The sequence below is a fragment of the Schistocerca gregaria genome, chromosome 2, assembly GCF_023897955.1.
Source record: "Schistocerca gregaria isolate iqSchGreg1 chromosome 2, iqSchGreg1.2, whole genome shotgun sequence".
Lineage (NCBI taxonomy): Eukaryota > Metazoa > Arthropoda > Insecta > Orthoptera > Acrididae > Schistocerca > Schistocerca gregaria.
In genome coordinates this window covers 768,966,036-768,987,384 of record NC_064921.1, presented here as the reverse complement: position 1 = coordinate 768,987,384, position 21,349 = coordinate 768,966,036, and the positions used below count along the sequence as shown (strand labels likewise).

At 43.2% G+C, this 21,349-nt stretch overlaps 1 protein-coding gene across 1 annotated transcript in view; it reads right to left on the bottom strand.

Moving 5' to 3' along the window:
* Positions 1 to 21,349, bottom strand: part of LOC126334994 (sodium-independent sulfate anion transporter-like) — a 696,684-nt gene that overhangs the window by 208,274 nt on the left and 467,061 nt on the right. Inside the window, exon 4 of the mRNA XM_049997810.1 lies at positions 15,731 to 16,553. Coding sequence (XP_049853767.1) covers positions 15,731 to 16,043 — 313 coding nt within the window. The 5' untranslated portion in view covers positions 16,044 to 16,553. The remainder of the gene's footprint in view (positions 1 to 15,730; positions 16,554 to 21,349) is intronic.

The window sequence follows — 21,349 nt, the reverse complement described above, 5'->3', positions numbered from 1 at the left end:
ACATCCATTCCCGTGGCAGGATACGAACTTGCGACCGTAGCGGTCTCGCGGTTCCATACTGAAGCGCCTAGAACCGCTCGGTCACACCAGCCGGCAGGCTTGAAGAAGGCAGGTCGCTGTGTTCGAAACTCATGGGACGCACCTTATTTGTCTCTTTACTAATTATCTATTAGCTATTGTTATCTTAAATAGCATTTAACTCTTTCACAAACCAGTTATTTTCAGAAGCTCACCTGCAGCAGTAAAGAATGTACGATTTTTCACTGAAAACCAGTTTCGACAATTTGCCAAAATAGCCTGAGAACTACTGCTCGAATAGAAATATTATCACAAGCTATTTCCAGGTCCGCGTTCCTGCTCCGACGAGCCATTGGCTGCCGACCGGCCGCTGTATCGTCCTCTGCCAGTGCCGTCATTCGAATGCGGCATAGAAGATATGACACCAGTACAACGACCTCCCAGCCGTCATCACCTTCCCAGACCTCGCAGCTACCACTTCCTCGACTGATGTGACGAAGCTTAACATCACGTACCTATCCTTCTAACGAGGCAATATCCCTAGCAGTACCGGGAACTGAACCGCGGGTTTCCGCATGGTCATCACACACGCTGAGCACTCAGCTACGATACGGTCAGTATACGCTCATTTAAAAATAGCGGAGGTAGAAAAAGCTTACTCTGTGTGAATACTTTGAACTTGCACTCACTGAGCGTGCACACCACTTGGAGGAAGAAAAACGTTTCCAGGGGAATTAGATCTTCTTCTTAGCATTAATACCGTCTAGCACAGGGTCCACTGTACTCTAGAATTGGCAAATTTATTTCAATTAACTTTGCGGCCGGATGGTCTTCCTGTCCCGCAGTTGTTAGTTATCTAAGGCAGAAGAGTTGCGTGCGTCTCCTGTCTATGATTTGCGTCAACTTAGTTCTACGTGCGATCATATTTTAACTGTGAGGTGAGAGTATCGTATTTTCTGAGGCGGAAATTGCGGACGAGCCCGGAATTTGCCTACAGGAGCGTGGAGGTCCGTCTGAAAACCAAAGGCAGACCGGTGCACTAGCCTTGGTCGTTAATTCTCCGTTTTCATTCAGCATAGGTCTGACTCACCTTCTCGTCTCACTAACTGGAGCGATACACGTTGAGCTGTAGGAATAGCTCTTTGAAGGAAATGAGATAAAGAGCAACTATCTCCCTATACACAGGGTGTCCCAGGAGGATGGATTAGTGTACAGGAAAATGACAGGAACGATAATTTGAAGCAAAAATCTTCACATGGATATATGACTCGTTCCGAATGGTTTCCAAGATAGAAAACATTTAATGTACAGTATTATTTATTTTCTGTATTATTCAGTACATGAAAGGAATGTGCTAATGCTCTGGAACGGAGAGTGGAGGCAAGGAGAATGCGTCTGCAGGAGACAGATCTGGTGCAGTGCAAAGCAGGATTTGAGGACGTTTGAAGAGCTACCCAAGCAACTCTCAGGAAAGCAAAGACAAAGTATGTTAAGGACACCATCGTTGAGACGGAAGCAAACTTTAGAGGAAACAAGACCAGGTAAATGTTCCAAAAGGTGAAGCGTTTTAGTAAAGGACACCAGGTCAGACTGAAGTTTGGCAAAGATTCAGATGCTAGAATCCCGACCAGCGATAGTGAACCAGCCGAAAGATGGAAAAACTACGTTAACCACCTTCTCAACTGTGATCAACCCCAAGTATGGTTCGATTTCCGGTCTACAATCACATCCGACCTAGAATGCTCCTCATCCACATTGGATGAGATCAAAATGCAAATCGAATAGGTAAGAAGAACAAGGACCATCCGAAGACGGAATACGGCCGAGATGATTCAGGCAAGAGGCGAGAAACTTGAAGAAACACTACACCGGCTGATATATATACTCTGGACCTTAGAAGAACTACCAACACATTGGAAAACGGCTCTGATCTATGCAGTCCATCAGAAGGGTAAAAAACTGAAATGTGACAGCTATCGAGGAATATCATTGGGAAAATAACTGTACTCAGTTGAAGCACTCATCATAGCTTGGTTCAAAATGGTTCAAATGGATCTGAGCACTATGCGACTTAACTTCTGAGGTCATCAGTCGCCTAGAACTTAGAACTAATTAAACCTAACTAACCTAAGGACATCACACACATCCATGCCCGAGGGAGGATTCGAACCTGCGACCGTAGCGGTCGCTCGGTTCCAGACTGTAGCGCCTAGAACCGCACGGCCACTCCGGCCGGCTCATCATAGCTATCCGCGTTGCTTATCACACAAAGATCCAGAAAGAGAAGACACCCAATCTTAGTATTTGAGCATATCTCAAAAAAAAAAAAAAAAAGTAACCACGCAGAACTAGCCTGGTAGCCTGCATAAAAGTTTTGCCAAAACCGCAGAACTGCCTTGCAGTCGTTACTGTCGACAGTCGATACTGCAGACAGTGTGAGAACAGTAAAAGTTCATGCAGTCGTATTGGCAGCCAGAAGGTAATGGAGGTGAATTGTACCGTGATAGCTGCGGATACAGCGGGTCCCTGTACGTAATGCTGAACACAGCAATTATGTAATAGCGATAAGAAATCTAAATGGGAAATATCCACACATTGTTTAAATCGCATGAGGTTTTCAACATTACATAGAACACTGCAATGAGCGCTGACGGCCATATGTGAACAATGAAAATGCTACAAGTTATGACAACAAAAAAGTTTCCAGCGATCCAGGAAAATACTTGCTTTATTATAATTCCTGTCTTGCGTCATAATATTTATTTTTAATTGGGTAATTAATTTCGGTAGGTAATGACCATCTTCATACCTGAGTAAATTTTTGCATTGTGCATATTTCGCCATGCAAAACGTTTCAACTCAGGTCTGATGATGGTCATTTCCTGATTACAAATAAACATTGTGATACAAGACTGGAGTTGCAATAAAGGAAATAAAAATGCTCACATCGTCCGTAAGATGGTATCAGTTCGACTTGATCGTAATGAAAATCTATGACCATTAAAAAGGCTTGCCACGACGTTTTTTCGGTCTCTGAACAAAGTGTCCAATTTTCATTCTCCAGAGATTCAAGATGATGACACAAATGGTTTGTAAAGTTGAACAAAGTTAAAGCAGAACACTATAAAGCTAACAAAAGATACAGTCAAGTGGCACCTTCTGTGTGAATAAGGCGTTTAACGACTTAAACTGACTCATAGCCACCACAATTCTCTTGTTCACCTTCGCCTCTAGTCAGTGCGCATTAAAATCACATTGTGGGGACCAATAATCACCACCTGATTTACTAAGAAAGACGGGATCTCCCACCATACGAGGCCAGGATGTCTCACCTCGAACTTTTGGCCTTCCAGACGGTAGACTAGCGTGTTATCGCCGGCCTTATCTATTGGATTTCTTCTTGCTGTCATTTCAGATCATTCGAGAAGTTTGTTGCCACTTTCGCTACATTGTGAGCCTGCGATATACATCTTAAATACATTCTTTGTCGTGCTCCAGATAGACAGCAAGAAAGAGCAAACTGCACGCTTCAAGGTTCCGTCAGTCAAGCGCGTCAAAACATTCATAATACAGCCATCCAACGAAAACAATAACGTGATCATGTGCCTTCATTCACGCCTTTCATTTATCCTTCTAGAGCATGTCCTTGAGACGACCGATCAGATTACGGAATGGTGTGCACGCGTTTAAGAGTATCGTGTTTAGCGTACTACCTTCACGTTTTCTTTCTCTCCTCATAACGTCTTACTCAATACGCATAAGAAAATAAAATAAACAGTAAACATCAACACACAAATTCAGATACAAAAATTAAAGCTGTGATTAAGAAAACCGATTAAACTGGGCAAAAGAGAACACTCGCGGATCACTAATAACTCGTGTTCTGACTTATTTCCTTCTTGAGCTAGTCATAGTATGTATTATACAACTGCTGCAGTAAGCAATCAATCTGCATTTTAATCACTCCAGATTATTTATCCATTTTTGGCAGATAATACAATAAATATACCTATGTGCAAGGAATTCGAATTTGTTGTTCCATGATATCTTGCGTCTTGCCCCTTAACGCTTGTGTGCAAACGCGCGCGCGTGTATGTATGAGAGAGAGAGAGAGAGAGAGAGAGAGAGAGAGAGAGAGACAGAGAGGAAGGGGGGGGGGGTAGAAGAATGTGGGGGAAAGCGCAATTTAAGCAGGGATGAAATATATATTTTCATCGCCTCTTTGTCGACAGCTACCTCTGGAGATGTCACTGTAATGTGAAGAATGTACACTGTCTGATTTAAGTATCACCAAAAGACGCTAACTGGTCAGTCATGTCAAGGCTCATATTGTAGTCACCGTTTAAAGCGGCACACGATGCGCTGTGTAGATGGAGAATGATGGAGAGACAAATTCATTCTACGACAGAGATAATATACAGGTTACCAGTCTGACAGAATCTTTTCAGAATCAGGACGGAATGACCAAATAAACTGAACGATTTTCAGGAATAACACTGTGACTCTTGATGGGTTTCTACGGTCAATATGAGTGTGACGGAGGTAACCAGAAAACAGTCAACGCATCCTGCATCGCATGAACGTTTGGTTCGGAAACTGTTTCGCTGATCACTCTAAATGTACACAAAGTATCTACGTTAGTGTTTTCAGTCCATTAGTATACCCACATCACATTAGTGATTATTGAGCCATTGTGGGCGAGCAGTTCTAGACGCTTCAGTCCGAACAGCGCTGCTGCTACGGTCGCAGGTTCGAATCCTGCTTCGGCCATGGCTGTGTGTGATGTCCTTAGGTTAGTTAGGTTTAAGTAGTTCCAAGTGTAGGGTACTGATGACCTCAGATGTTAAGTCCCATAGTGCTTAGAGCCATTATTATTGAGCAAAAAAGTAGGCTAAACAGGATGCCCCAAGATTTGAGGGTCAAAATTACACGGACAATGCAGGACGCTAAACTGAATATTTTGAGACAAGGAAATGATGTTTGTAAATGAATATTCCCGGCGGCGGGAGGTCTTGAAGGATCAGTGCAGGTAGGCACATATTTACTGAGAGCGTATGTTTCATGACAAACAAATGCTTGTCGCATCCACACTGACAGTCCTATTAAAACAACACACAATCGCTTTTGATGTGACCACGGTGTTTTTTATTGTTAACAGATCACGTCTCTATGTCGAAGACGGATCACAGGTCGTCACACGAAGTAGGAAAAATGCCTTACGCAAATAATGCAGCAGTTAATAGTGCTCAGAAACCGAACGAATGTACAAGTGTCGCCCTAGCAGGAAGAAATTTATCGGCATGGATAGAAATAGGACCGGTCTCAGAGAGTTGTAAAAGGTTCTCATCAAGAAAACTATTCGCACAGCAGTTTTTGAGGGAATTCCTTAGATTTTTTCGTCGATGTGTTGACATCTTCAGGTTTCCTGTTGACATCTTCAGGTTTCCGGTGTTCTGAAAGTTATGAGTGTCCATGCACAATATTTTGACATCGTGACCCTTTGTCTTAATCAGTTTCAGGTAGCACTTGATGAAGGCAACGAATCGCGTTGTCGAAATACTGTGCATGGACGACACTGGTATTCGGCAGAATACCCAACACTTCAAGATGTTGTATTTTGAGGAGATGGTGTGGAAACGATGGAATGAAGATTCATCAATAAGTACCAGCCAGCTTGCTAGCGATGTGTACACTTTGAGGAATACAGTGGCAAGAGTTCTGGTAGAGCAGAAACTACATCCCTGTCACTACCAACGTAAGTAAGCAATGGGAACAAATGATTTCGAAACCAGAGTTCAGTTAAGACTATCGTGCACAGAAGTGCATTTATAGTGTTTGCATTGAAACTGGTGGTCATCATGTCCAAGTATTAGTTCCTCATTTCGATGTACTCAGTTTAAGATTTGCAACCAGTTTATAATTTTAGACCTAAATGTTTGGAGCGACTTGCCAGCTTTACAGCGGCAGTGATGCTTTGAAAGGACTACTACATTCTTCAAATGCTGCCCGTGATTAGGTTTAGAAATAGAAACCTTAAGCTCGCCTGCACAATGGGGACTCTGCAGGTAACCTTTTGCGGCATCAGATGGACGTAATTGAGAGTTACAACGATAAGAATGCTATGCGGAGGTCCACGCTAAAGCGGGAACTCGTAAAATGGTTAATCTTTTCAGCTTATTCGTGAAACTAAATACGATGGACAATAAATGTACCGATACCTATACATTCAATCGAATTCGAAATGCCTTGCTTACACGCTACCGTGACAAGATAAGATAGGAGGAGTTAGTAAAATATTGTCTGGCACAGCACAATGACTACGAAAAACACGGACCTTAGTGGGAAGTGTCTACAGATACTGGTTAAATGGCAAAAATCAGTGTTTGTGTCAAGGAAAATAATTCAGATATGAATAGAACGAGCCTGTTTACCAGTGTTTAGGTTTGATGAGAGTCGTGCACGCAATGATGAGAATATTTCTTCGCACGACGCCCACGAGTGCTTTCAGCACTCTAGTGTTAACTAGTGTAACGGTGACATATTATCCAGCTAGCACAGAAAGTTAAAAATTCGAACTGCTGCCTCAGGCACTCCTTCGACATTTGAGGCAGATAACTAAAAGCAACACTACTTGGGTTTCCAAGTCATCGTTTCGCTTGGACAACAGTGATTGTATCTTGGGCAACCAGTTGGTACAGTCCGTAACTTGATTATTTGAATTAATCACCTTGACAGCGATCACTAGGATGAATGAGCCCCACTACATCTCATGACGTTATAGGGAAAAGTGCATCTTAGTTGGGACAAAAGCTTACCACCGAACGTGGAGGTCTTCATTCGCTGGATTTTTAACGCACTGTTAGCTTCCGGCGGGAGCCAATTACAGAATGGAGATGGAGTACAAACATGCAATGGAGGACGTCAGGCATGTCCTTTCCAAAGGAAACATCCTGTCATTTGAGTTGAAACATACAGCGAAACTACGGAGAACCTAAATGTGATTTGAAGTTTGGTCCTCCGAATGCAGAAGCATTCCCTTAGTCACTGAACGATCTCGCTGGGAGATAATTCGTGAAACCAGGAGGTAGCAGTATTTTCTGAGAATCTTTTGTGTGGACAGGCTACCAAAATTTTAACAGCAGCCTTGCACATTAGATGGGATGCCTTTCTTGCAAGGTACCCTGACTGAGTTTACAGTGTGTCTAGGTGACACTCAATAACCCGAAAACAAAAAATGACGAATCGCATTGACCTTCTTTGAATTTTTCAGTTCCTATAATCGTCCAGATTTAATACAAAACCATGTAGAATACTAATCGAGGGTAGGTCGACGAGTATCTATTAAGGTACTTGCCTCAAACAGAAACTAAACTATCGAGTACTGTCTACACAGATCCGCCTTCTCCAATGTAAGATTCGTGTGATCGTCCAATTGACGTCAGTCGCTGCCATTAGTGAGTAGTCCAAGGAGGTGGGGTTGATGTCATTAGAAGCACCCCCCCCCCTCGCCCCTCCCCAGACGATTTTTTAAAAGCGTTTATATTCTTTCCAAATTTCTCACCTAGCTGTGGAAGACTAAAGTGGTATGAAAATTAAGTCTGTGCATTCAGGACCAATGATGCATAACAATAAGCATTTTCAGGATTTTGTTTTAGCTTCACTTTACGCCAAAATTATTTAGTTCTCTCAGAATGGGCTCCCAGACCAAGCCGTTCCAGTCCTCTTGGGTTTTTCTCCCAGACCAACTGTCGAGTCGTAATTTCTGCCTAATTTCTATCTTGTATGTCAAGTGGTATTATTACTCTAATATATTATTATTACTTATTCTTATAATGAAAATATTCTATATATTTTATCGCTACTATAATTCTAGGCGTACGCAGGGGTGAGGGCAAGCAGGATGGGGAGGGAGTGATGCTTCCAGAAGCGATACTTGAATTTGCACTTGTTACTACTGTACTTAAATTTTCGACAGTGAGACTGGACTGTAATGCAAAAACCACGTATTGCTCATCTAACTGTGGAAATGTGCATGATGGGATTTACTTGGAGGGACAGCAAAACAAACAAGAGCATCAGGAAACAGACTGTGGTTGTAAATATAATGAGACGGCGGTAGGGTCGTGCAGCCGTTCGATTACATGGTCGATGGCCGCGGATCTTTGCTGGATTCTGTGCGGTAGGAAGACCGTACTGCATGGGGGGGGGGGGGGGGGGGGTTTCGAGTGGGTCTTTATTCATCAGTGGATGTCGAACTGCTGATGACGAAGTTTAAGTGACAGAGTATTTCCGTCAGTCAAGCAATTGACTCAAGCAAGAAATCACTGTGATCACAACTCACACAGCTGCGTTCTTAATCCTGAAGGCCAAACCTTTTGATCTTCGGAACGTCGTCAAGTAACACCAGAAAAATTGTGCTCAGGCACGACATGCAGAGAGAGGGAGGAAACGCCAGTTGCTATGGAGTTAACCACTTCCTCGCACAGGCGTGTACTGAATTACGAATATTTAAGACTTACACCCACCAATTTCTCTAATGTCCAGACCACCCTCTCCGAACGTCGACAGGGGCAAAGGAGTAATATTGTCGTACTATGGCCAATGGAATCTTTCATTCGAGTATTTCGAGCACGCCTCATGATTCCACTCGAAGCTTCGGTCTGGCAGCGTTTCTCGTCTGTTTGCTTGCATGTCTGGGAGAACAGACACTGTTGACGAAAGACAGCCACCAGAAATTACTTCGAACTAAGTTCACTGAACACAAATAGCTTGGCTTCAGCTGTGTTAAGTTTTGATGTACTACTGGTAGGTGATGTATGAAAATGTATGCCTGACTCGAACTCGGATTTCCCGCTTATCGCATGCGGTCGCCTTAACTTTTATGCTCTCCGGGCACGACTCCCGCACGGACAGCCCCCGTCCCTCTATACCAGTCTCCTACAAAAATACATGCGTCACCAACAGGTGCTGAAGCCAAGCTATCCGCATTCAGAAATTTTATTTCGATGTTTCTCATCTACATTTGCTTCTTGTGAGTTGAGTGCAGTTCATCAGTCCCTTCTTGATCCCACGCGACAGCAAAGATCCAGTGCCGAACACAGCCCCCGTTTAGAAGTAAACAATGCGTATCACGTGGGGTGTTACTTCGGAAATTATTCCTGCGGTCAAATGAAGTATGGGTACAGTCCCGCAGATACAACCGCATCCTCTTCACTACATTATTTAGTCACTTAATAAAAGAAGAAATGCGAAATTTTCGCTCGCCAAAGCATGTCTCGCAAATTCTGCTTGCAACAGCAGCAAAAGAGTTAGCGTGCAGCACTTGTGTGGAACACAGAACGCTAGGTATGTGGAGCGGTTTCTCCCCCGCGGTATGCAAATTGAGCAAGGTCAGCATACAAGGAGATCAACATTGGCAGAAAAGTTCTCTGCAGCGAGGCGGTTTATGAGAGCGATTGGTATTTGCACCTACAGGTGGACAAAGAGTTCGCTGCGCCACTTGAGAAGGCAACAGAGTTGCTGGAAACTTTCACCGAGAATCGACTGTTTGCACCGTGTCCTTCTCCCTGCGGTACACGTCGTGCGTCAGTTTCCCTTCGGTCTCTGTTCACTACGTCAACAGGGCAAGAGCGTTCGTCATTCCGCCGCTGTCACTGCTCGCGGCGTATCAGAAATTATTTATTTTCTGGATTTTTGCAATACTGAATAACCTGTGAGTTCCCACTTCCAGGTGTGGTCTAGCGCAGCTTTACTGTGTAACAAAACAGTATGAAAACAAAACATTTTGTATACAGTAACACATTAATGATAGTTGTGGGAGAAAGCACCCAGCCGCTAATACCTCTGTGAAGCTTTATTTTACAGTGATGACCGATTTCGGACCATTTTACACATATTCAGATGACTACACTTGTTTTCCTACAGGCGGTTCTGATACAAAGGTGGTCATCTGAAGACGGGCATAATGGTTCTAAATCAATCGTAGCAGTAAAATAATGCTTCTGAAAAGTATTTGTTCCTGGTTGCAGCCTTTCTCAAAAATCTTCAACTAAATAACAGAAATGGAGTTCGATAAGATCCAGCGTGGCCAAAATAAAACAAGAACGGTGTACATGTAAAGTCTCATATGAGGCGTTTTAAGGTGAAAAAACGTACTGTGAGGCACACAGTTATTACATCTTCAGTTTTGTTTCTTGTGTAAGCGATCTTATATCGTAGTTCAGGCGCTTACTGCTACATTTATAAAATGTAAATACATGAATTATCACCGTGATTATGGGCTAGACGTATTTCATTTAAAACTTAAAATCAGTGGGCGACATTATATAGACACCACACCTATTGTTTAATTACTGATTTGCAATTTTATTGCTTTCCACCAGAACAGTATCATTGAAACACGTGACAAACTTAGAACAGACGCCTCCCTCACGATACTATCGTCTGACTTTTTGCCACGGAGCATGGACATATAGTAGCGAGTTAGTATGTTTAATAATCACACATCTGGTCACGGGTGTTGAAGTGCGAGATGTTATTATTCAACAGGTACTTGAAGATCATCTTTTAAGGCTTGGACTCCGTAAGAATTGATATACTGCGGTGTACGAATTACGTGGCTCACCGATTTTGATCCTACAGTCACTTTGAAAGGCCCGTAAGGTGAGTCTTATCCCCAACCCTATTCCTTTCTCGAACTGAGCGAAAGATAAATGCTTCTCTGTATGCGGCCTAATTTCTTTTTACATTTCTAATATTATTAATATGTGACAGGCATGATGGCAGCGGAAAGACTATTACACAGCCTATTTCTAATATTTTCGAAATTTATCCGGAAAAGTTATAATTATCAACGCCGATCGATAATTATAGCTACAACACATTGCAAAACCTCTGTTCGCCATAAATCAATTTTGGTTTTTGATTGTCGTGGGATATGACGTGTAGATATGTAAGTAAATGATTCTCATAATGATTCAGAAAAGAGAATATAGAGTTGATTAATGACTGTAAGTATGACATACAAATTAATAAGACGGCGCCCAGCATTTGTTCACAGAAGTCACGGTTTATGACCTTTCCAATGCAGAACGGTGCATAGGAAACCTCGTGAAAATGCATCTAACCATTTTCTACTTCAGTTTGAACTTTACAGACGGTCTGTTGACAGCATGCCTACATGTGCAAGTGAAATTTTTAGAGCATTTTTACCTGCACCTAGACAAATTCTGGACGACTTGGACTTCTTTTTCACATCTCTATATACAGATAGACGTTTACATTCCTACATGCGTTCTGTACACTGAAATTACCTTCAATCTTTCGTTTCGTTATATCTCACACAAAAAGCACAAGTCTGATATCGTTTCGTCGCGTAGCCAGCGAGTGAATCGAAGAAGCGTATTCTTTTGTACATGCGACAAGCAACGCAAGTAGAGAATAAATTATGTCGAAGAATATCAAATGTAGATTTTCTCTTTACAGACTACGGAAATTAATTATGTCACTCTGTAGTTGATTAGTTAGATACTACGAATCCTATGTGTACCTACTTCGAAAATTAGTTTCTGTTCATATTATATCAAAGACAGATATAGCAACTGAGATACTGTCAACACTAAATAGATGAACATCTGAAACTGGAAGAGAGGTCTATTAGCACGAGGCCAAACAGTTGACTTCGCAAATCATATGGCTAAAATTCCGCTCATGGGCTACAGACGCTATTCTACAAAGTTCAATACCGACCTATCTTCCTGCTTAGTAAATTCCGAACTATTTAACCCCAGTCACAGAACTGGACAATTACAATATAATTAATAACTTTATCATCCATTTATAGATATAAATTTGTAACAAATTACTGTAAATAATCCATCTGGGAACTTGTACGACGCATCTCTGTATACAGTGTTCGTTTTAGTACTTTTTTTCTGGGGCGGCAGGTTCAGAGACCTCAGGCGGAAGATTAGCAGTGCAGATGACCGCGTACTGCATTTCTACGTCACCGCTGACCTCTTGACACTCTTTGAAAGTATAAATCGGTGTAAGTAATGACAGGGTAACATAGTTTGTAAGCGATGTGTTCTGTTTTGCCAGAGTAGGCAAAACACAATGCAGCACCTGGTTTGTCGCGCTGACCTTCACTGACATGCAGGTTGCTGCAGTAAGGAGGAGACACGCGTCAGTAAGTGATAGTATGGACCATTCAAAAGGAGAAAAAGCAATTAATAGGTATTTTACCACCAACAGTTTTATCGTTACAGCAACTTGCTGGTATCAGAAAGGAAACATTGGTGTTGTGTTATAGTGGCCGCCTCCATAGCAGTGCGGTGGAGTTCCACTCGGAGGGAGGCCGGTTCGAATCCTGGTGGTGGGTGAAATTTTGATTGCCAGTATTTGGTCGGTAAAGAGAGGAGACCGATCACCAGTCTTTGCGCCAGTGTCATGGGCTAAATGTCAGTCCTGTCCGCCGTCTTTAATGAAGAGAGAACATGTGACATCGCTGATGGAGCTCCGTCCGTCGGGAGGCAACGTTAAGCTCGGCCGCCCCATACTGCCATTGGAGAGTAGTAGCCTGTTAATTGCTATACGACCACGACCTGCAATAAACCACTTAACGATTTGGTTGGAAATAGGGAATTACGATCTCTGCCGCGTTTGGGCAATGAAAGAATTGAATTTGTACGAAGGCCGGGACTCGAACCCAGGTCACCTGCTTACTAGGCAGATGCGTTAACCGTCTACCCCACCCTGGAACAGTGGTAATCAGAGAGATTAGAGCCCACACAGAAGCATACCGACAATCCTTCTTTCCACGTACAATACGAGACTGGAATAGAAGGGAGAACCGATAGAGGTACTCAGGGTACCCTCCGCCACACACCGTCAGGTGGCTTGCGGAGTACGCATGTAGATGTAGAATTGCACGGACTACCCATGCACGCCTTCCACATCAGTCAAAATTACTATTAATTGTCGCAAACTACCAAAGCAGCGTACCCTAGCCCTTTTTCCTCTTTTTTTGATCGTCGAATTACGCGAAGCCCCGCACGAAGTTCGGCGAAGAGTGCTCTGCACTGAATGAGCATCTTAGCCTACACGGCGCATATACAGGGTGGTCCACTGATCGTGGCCGGGCCAAATATCTCATGAAATAAGCGTCAAACGAAAAAAACTACAATGAACGAGTCTTGTCTAGCTTTAAGGAGGAAACCAGATGGCGCTATGATTGAACCGCTAGATGGCTTTCCCATAGTTCAAACGGATATCAACTCCGTTTTTTAAATAGGAACCCACATTTTTAATTACATATTCGTGTAGTACGTAAAGAAATATGAATGTTTTAGTTGGACCACTTTCTTCGCTTTGTGATAGATGGCGCTGTAATAGTCACAAACATATGGCTCACAGTTTTAGACGAACAGTTGGTAACATATAGGTTTTTTAAATTAAAATACAGAACGTAGGTACGTTTGAACATTTTATTTCGCTTGTTCCGATGTGATATATGTACCTTTGTGACCCTATCATTTCTGAGAACGCATGCTGTTAACAGCGTTATTACCTTTAAATACCACATTAATGCAATAAATGCTCAAAATAATGTCCGTTAACCCCAATGCATTTGGCAATACGTGTAACGACATTCCTCTCAACAGCGAGTGGTTCGCCTTCCGTAATGTTCGCACATGCATTGACAATGCGCTGACGCATGTTGTCAGGCGTTGTCGGTGGATCACGATAGCAAATATCCTTCAACTTTCCCCACAGAAAGAAATCCCGGGACGTCAGATCCGGTGTATGTGTGGATCATGGGATGGTGCTTCGACGACCGATCTACCTGACATTACATATGCTATTCAATACCGCTTCAACCGCAAGCGAGCTATGTGCCGGACTCCATCATGTTGGAATATGTTAATCGCCATTCTGTCATGCAGTGAAACATCTTGCAGTAACATCGGTAGAACATTACATAGGAAATTAGCACACATTGCACCATTTAGATTGCCATCCATAAAATGGAGGCAAATTATCCTTCCTCCCATAAGCCGCACCATAAATTAACCCGCCAAGGTCGCTGATGTTCCACTTGCCGCAGCCACCGTGGATTTTCCGTTGCCCAGTAGTGCATATTATGCTGGTTTACGTTACCGCTGTTGGTGAATGACGCTTCGTGGTTAAGTAGAACAAGTGCAAAAAATCTGTCATCGTACCGTAATTTATTTTGTGCCCAGTGGCAGAACTGTACACGGCGTTCAAAGTCGTCGCCATGCAATTCCTGGTGCACAGAAATATGGTACGGGTGCAATCGATGTTGATGTAGCACTCTCAACACCGACGTTTTTGAGATTTCCGATTCTCGCGCAATTTGTCTGCTACTGATGTGCGGATTAGTCGCGACAGCAGCTAAAACACCTACTTGGACATCATCATTTGTTGCAGGTCGTGGTTGATGTTTCATATGTGACTGAACACTTCCTGTTTCTTAAATAACGTAACTATCCGGCGAACGGTCCGGAAACTTGAATGATGCCCAGGATACCGAGCAGCGTACATAGCACACGCCCGTTGGGCATTTTGATCACAATAGCCATACATCAACACGATATCGACCTTTTCCGCAATTGGTTATCGGTCCATTTTAACACGGGTATTGTAACACGAAGCAAATCCCGTCCGCACTGGCGGAATGTTGCCTGATACCACGTACTTATATGTTTGTGACTATTACAGCGCCATCTATCACAAAGCGAAACAAGTGGTAGAACTAAAACATTCATATTTCTTTACGTACTATACGAATATGTAATAAAAAATGGGGGTTCCTATTTATAAAAACGCAGTTCATATCCGTTTGACCTGTGGCAGCGCCATCTAGCGGGCCAATCATAGCGTCATCTGGGTTCCCCCCTGAAGCTAGACGAGTTTCGTTCTTTGTAGTTTTTTCGTTTGATGCTGACTTCGTGAGATATTTGGCCCTATCACTATCAATGGACGACCCTGTATATCTACATGGCCGAAAGAACAAACATACAGATGTAACATGTGTTTATTTACTGAAAACTACACATCTCTAATAATGACAGCTTCGAAAAATATCGGAACTGGATGGGGGGGGGGGGGGGGGGAGTATGCCTTTGCGTTTTCCATCCATATTGATCTCTTTTATCACCGCCCAAAAAAATACGAGATATGTTGCCTGTGAATGTCGTATTACTTCTTACACTGGGTAGATTAGTTCACTGAGTATTCTACACTCTTCCAAATGACATGGTAACGTTGAACAGGTCTGAAGATTGTGGTAAAAGGCCGAAAGCAGTTATTTCAATGAAGAATTTATAGTGAGATAGTTGGCGGAAATAAAGTTGTCTTTACGTACTTCTCAAAACACCCTGTGGATGTAGGAGTCTAGACACTGAGTTAACGGTATATCATTTGACAACTAATCCAAAGTTGCAACTCGTTGCCTTCGACCTACAGGCAACTACACTTGTGGTAAATTCTTTGTTTACTCGGCTGGCAGCCCATCCGATAGGGCCACCCCGTTCACAAAATCCCGACCACCTCTGGCATGCACATCAGAAACCACCACCATAATGAGAACACGGAAGCCTTCGACAAGAACTCGCCCGCAGGCCTCTTGTGCATGCAGTGTACAGCGTCGGCCGCTACGCGCGTGCGCTGGAGAAATGCGTGGGGTACTTACGGCTGAGCGCACCCGTCCACGCAGGACCGTTGTAGAGGTTGTTGAGCTGCACGTTGTTGTTGTTGTTGCTGATGCTGTTGTTGTTGTTTACGAGGTTGTTGTTGTTGTTAAAGGTGCTACAGGTGAGCGGCGGCGGCGACAGTTCGGCGAGCCGCACGGCGTCGGGCGTAGCAGTCCGCGAGGGTAGAGGTTCGTCGCCGCCGTCCGCCGACAGGAAAGACGTCAGAGTCACCTGGCTGCCCACGGCGGCCGGGTCGTCGTCGGCGCAGCGGCCGAACGGCGCCGCACCGCTCCGGATCTTGTACTTAGTCATGCCGCTTCTGAGCGCGGTAGGAACTTGGAAGAACCAAACAAAATCCCGCACGGGAATGTCTCTATCCAGTTTCTCTATCCTCCTCAGATAACAGTCCGCGATACGTCAACGCAGTGCAGCCGAAATAAACTGTCTCTGCGCTCTACGCCTGGGGATAAAAGACACTTCCCCTCGCTAGCAACAAAATACTGGAAGAACTGGCTCTGAGTCCGGAACTATTTCAAAGTGGCAGCTTCCGTTGTTTCATTTTTGCCCGAAAATGATTAACAAAACACAAAAAATATAAATGGCTGCCTTTTCGCCTGAGGAGCAACAGCGACAACAAAGCGGCTCGTTACGTGAAGGCCCGCAGAGATATGCCGCGACAAGAAGGCTCTCCGATGTCAGCAGAGTTCACGAGAGTCCCTTCCGAGCTGCGAGGACCATGTCATTTTCCACGGCAGCTGCTGGGCGCTACGGGCTGCGAGCGGAGGAAGGACGCCGGCCGTCACCGGGCTCTCCTGGCCGTATCTGCAACAAGAGCGACGCAGCGTTAGGTGAGGACCAGCTGTCCCGGCTCGGCACTTGCACCCTACTGGCGGCTGGCAGCTGCGCTGCACTGGACACAGCGGCGCCGGCACCCGCCGGCCTCGCGGGTCGCCGATCCGCGCATGCGCACTCGCTCCCGCCCTATCCCCACCCTCTGCACAGTGGCTCCTGTGCAACAATCCGCGCGCTCTCGCAGTAGCGGTGGGAGAAAGTCGCCTGCTTTGCGAAGCAGCCCACACGCGAGCCACGTTTCCCAGTTGCTGCACCGGTGTGCTGGCAGTTCTCCGATGGACAGGTAAGGTGGCACACAGTGACGTCGATCATCCCTAAGTGTCCCTCCCATGACCATATTCGTATGCGCTGGCAAAGTGCGCCGCGCCTTCCCGATACTTCTGAATATTGTCTTGCAGGCACACGCCTTTCCCACGAGGCCGAACTTTTCAGTGTTAATAAACTTATCTTCCTTTAGTTCGTAAGTATTACTTCTTTGTTGCCTTTACAAATGCCTTACGAGAATTGCTGACTACCAACACAGAGAATGTTCACAGATTGTAAAAATGTAATGTTCACTGATGCAGAGCGGCTGAGCCAATATGAAAAAGTAAACGAGAGTATACACAGTGAGTATGGAGTTCTAACCTCAACCAGTTTCGCGGTGAATGACGAAATGGTTTTATTTCACGACTAATAACTTTACGTGCGCTTGCTACCAGTCAGTGTCCACTGTATGTTCTGCTTTTCTTCAAACAAACGGGGCAAGAAGTGAGATTCTTTTAGAGGGGAGTTCGAGGCATGTGTCCTCCCGTGCATCTAACGGGGTAAGTCCTTGAATAAATGCATGAACTCTTTAGAACCCAAGTAGTGCAACTGCATCGTTTTTTTTTTGTGATAGGCTCGGGATCTTGTTCAACAAGTGGCATTCTGTGATGTTTAAAGCTTTCCCGGCGTGCTGATTGTTCCACTACAGTGGCTCTCACCTGAAGATGGCCAGAAGACTCTGCGCCGAAATATCGTGGCAGGCTGTTACTGAAATCCGGCAGTTCTCCAGTGTTTCTATGGAACAAGTTGCATTCTATGAACTGCGCAAATGGTACAGTTCATAGCATGTATAGCAACCGTTTAGGTTTCTGCTGTAAGTGGAGACACCTGTCTGTTGCGAGGTGAAGTAGTGTAATTGGGAGTTACACCATTGTGCCTGCTATTGTTTTTTTTTCAGTTCGCTGTGGATGTTCGATCTTCTGACTGTCCAAATCATAGGATTTTACTTGTCTTATTGTTTGAATTATGTTCAGTGTAATTCATTATTAGTTACAGCGGAAAAAAACAGCATAGCGAAACCAGTTATTTGGGATGAAAAAGAATCCAGCGACGAATACTTTTCATCACATTCAGAGTCTTTCTCTGCACAAAATGCATTGTTACATGGCCTGATGAAACAGAAAACGCCATGTCATTCACCAACACATTGTCGATGTGACCATTGGTTTCGAAGTGAAATACGGCAGTATGCAAAAAATATTTCTTGGAAACATTCAAACTCTCTGCTGATAGAATGACCCGAGCCGTAAGAAACAGAGCCTCTAGTTGAAGATAAAAGAGATGAGAAATTTTCTGGTAACAAAACTCCAAAGCAATAGTACTAATACTACATGATCACATAGCATCATTCTCCTCCCATCAGTCACAACCCAAACAGAAGATATTTACCAGAAAATCTGAATATTCGACTGCTCTATAATTTGTAGAAACAACACGTCAAAGACCAGGAAAAGAGCCTATTAAAGAAAATATTTATTGTAGAACTTACTACGAGTTCACCTTGCATTTCCAAATTAATGAGTTAGCTAGTTGGTTGGTTTCATGTTCCATGGGTCATTTGCACGATAAATCATAATGCTGTCGAACGGGTCACTTTACGTTCACATCGCAAATTAATTTTTAAGTGTGACAACATGCTGAACATTTATAATTTTTCAATTTATTATTATTAAATATGCTTATGTGAGTCAGTAATTCCTACCCACCACAATGATAGAATATGTTGTCAAGGAGCAACTTTTTCAATTTGTTTTCAAATTTTACTTAGTTGTCCTTCAGCAGTTTTATATCACTGGGTAAGTTAAAACTTTTAGTTGCAACACTGTGCACCCCTTTTCGTGCTAAATACGATCGTAATGTGGAGTAATAAATGTCATTTTTCCTTCTGGTTGTGTAATTATGAACATCATTTTTCCTTTTTGAACTGTAATGGCTTAGGCTCATATACAACAAACGTCATAAGGACACTTGTGTATAAGGTGACACTTTTGCTAATAAACGCAAGCAGTCAACAGATGAACAAGAAAAAGCACAGCTTCAACAAGTGCACGAATTGCATCTACGTAAGGCTGAAAAAGCTCGGGAGTGCATGAGAACGGACACTCAAAAATCAGTTTGATAGCGCCAAATATGCCTTTCTGTTTGATTTAAAAAATTTCTATCCTTTCCTACACTGGCATGTCAAGTAGCTTATTACAAACATAATTTACATGTTTACGTAAGATTCACGTACTGCTGGGATGAACTGAATGGATGTCGAGATTTCGAGAAAGGGGTATCTGTTTGTCGAAACGCGTCAAGAGAGCCGTCCGCAAAACAAATTCTAGTATCGGACACTTTCAAACTACATACTACAGAACAGAACTTCCATACTACAGAATAGGAACTGGGAAACAGCCACAATACTAATTGTAAGTGAATAGAATGACACTGTAATCAGAGGCCAAAAGTTCTTGAAAAGTAGCCATCTACCCAATGATGGTGAGGGGGAACCGTTGGGAGACATAACACATATTTTGTCCCAGTGACTGGTACAACATTATTGCCAAGTCAAGGGAAAACAATCCGCTTCATGTCCCTGTAATGACAACAATGACTTCGTGTCTGTGGAAAACTTGCTGAAGTCAATCACCAAAAGGAAGACGCCATAGAAAAACATCTACTGTTATAACTAATGATCCAATGGATACAGTAACAAAGGAACTATGTGCACACACTTTTTAAAGAAAGCTTTGTGCAGAACCATGGACCCTTACAAAAGAGAAGGACATTGAAGAACTTTTGCCCTTCATTCCGTCTGCTCATCGCTGCTACTTTCTTCCGACAATGCTGAAGACACTGATCTCTGAATGGAAACGGTGTCTGCTATGTATATTTTTATAGTACATAAAATTCTTTACCTGTTTGCTTCACAAGTAGTGTAACCATTTGGGTTCTTATTTTCAGATTTATAACTGGACAATATTTATTGAAATTGTTAATGTGAGTTAAAATAAACTATTCTAATAACAAGTATGAAAACAGTAGGTTAGGTTAGTGTTGTTTAACGTCCCGTCGACAACGAGGTCATTAGACACGGAGCGCAAGCTCCGGTTAGGGAAGGATGGGGAAGGAAATCGGCCGTGCCCTTTTCAAAGGAACCATCCCGGCATTTGCCTGAAACGATTTAGGGAAATCACGGGAAACCTAAATCAGGATGACTGGAGACGGAATTGAACCGTCGTCCTCCCGTATGCGAGTACAGTGTGCTAACCACTGCGCCACCTAGCTCGGTATGAAAACAGTAATACAAAAAGTAATGCTTAATTTTGTTAACAATCTTCGGAAACCGTTGAATATATCAAATCATGAATAAGGTGGGTTCCACCACTTGCGCTAAGGGGCTCATACAGTGACCGGAGACGATACATTATTATGTAAACTTGAACCTAGAAGCAACAATCACAGGGCTGCCACAGATATTGAAAACTTCGTTAATATTAATGGCCTAATTATTTTTATTTATATGAAAACTCCTCTGAATTGTGAGAGTATTTCCTGTGTTGAAAGCCTCATTACATCGCATTACTTCAATGTGTTTGTGCTTGACACTTCCCATCACAAACAGCTATTCGAGTATACTGCGTGTCGATGAAATCAAATGCAGAGGAACGTACGTCTGACACCCAGGTGATACCGCCTGGTATAGGTAAGTAAATTCGTAGTCTTTAGTAAATTTGACTACTTCACTGAAAGCAAAAACAAATATCCATCAACTGGAAACCAAAAACTAATGGTACATGACGAATGGAAAGAACTAAAAAAACAGTACACGTATTTTAATAAAATACAGTAGTTGTATTTTAATAGAGACAAATAATACTGCTTGTTCAATATACAGATTGAATAGCGTCGGGGAGAGGCTACAACCTTGTCTCACTCCCTTCCCAATCACTGCTTCCTTTTCATGTCCCTCGATTCTTATAACTGCCACCTACAGAAAGCAGATGGCAGTTATAAGAATCGAGGGACATGAAAGGGAAGCAGTGATTGGGAAGGGAGTGAGAAAAGGTTGTAGCCTCTCCCCGATGCTATTCAATCTGTATATTGAGCAAGCAGTAAAGGAAACAAAAGAAAAGTTCGGAGTAGGCATTAAAATCCATGGAGAAGAAATAAAAACTTTGAGGTTCGCCGATGACATTTCAATTTTGTCAGGGACAGCAAAGGACTTGGAAGAGCAGCTGAACGGAATGGACAGTGCCTTGAAAGGAGGGTATAAGATGAACATCAACAAAAGCAAAACTAGGATAATGGAATGTAGTCGAATTAAGTCGAGTGATGCTGAGGGAATTAGATTAGGGAGTGAGACACTTAAAGTAGTAAAGGAGTTTTGCTATTTGGGGAGTCAAATAACTGATGATGGTCGAAGTAGAGAGGATATAAAATGTAGGCTGGCAATGGCAAGGAAAGCGTTTCTGAAG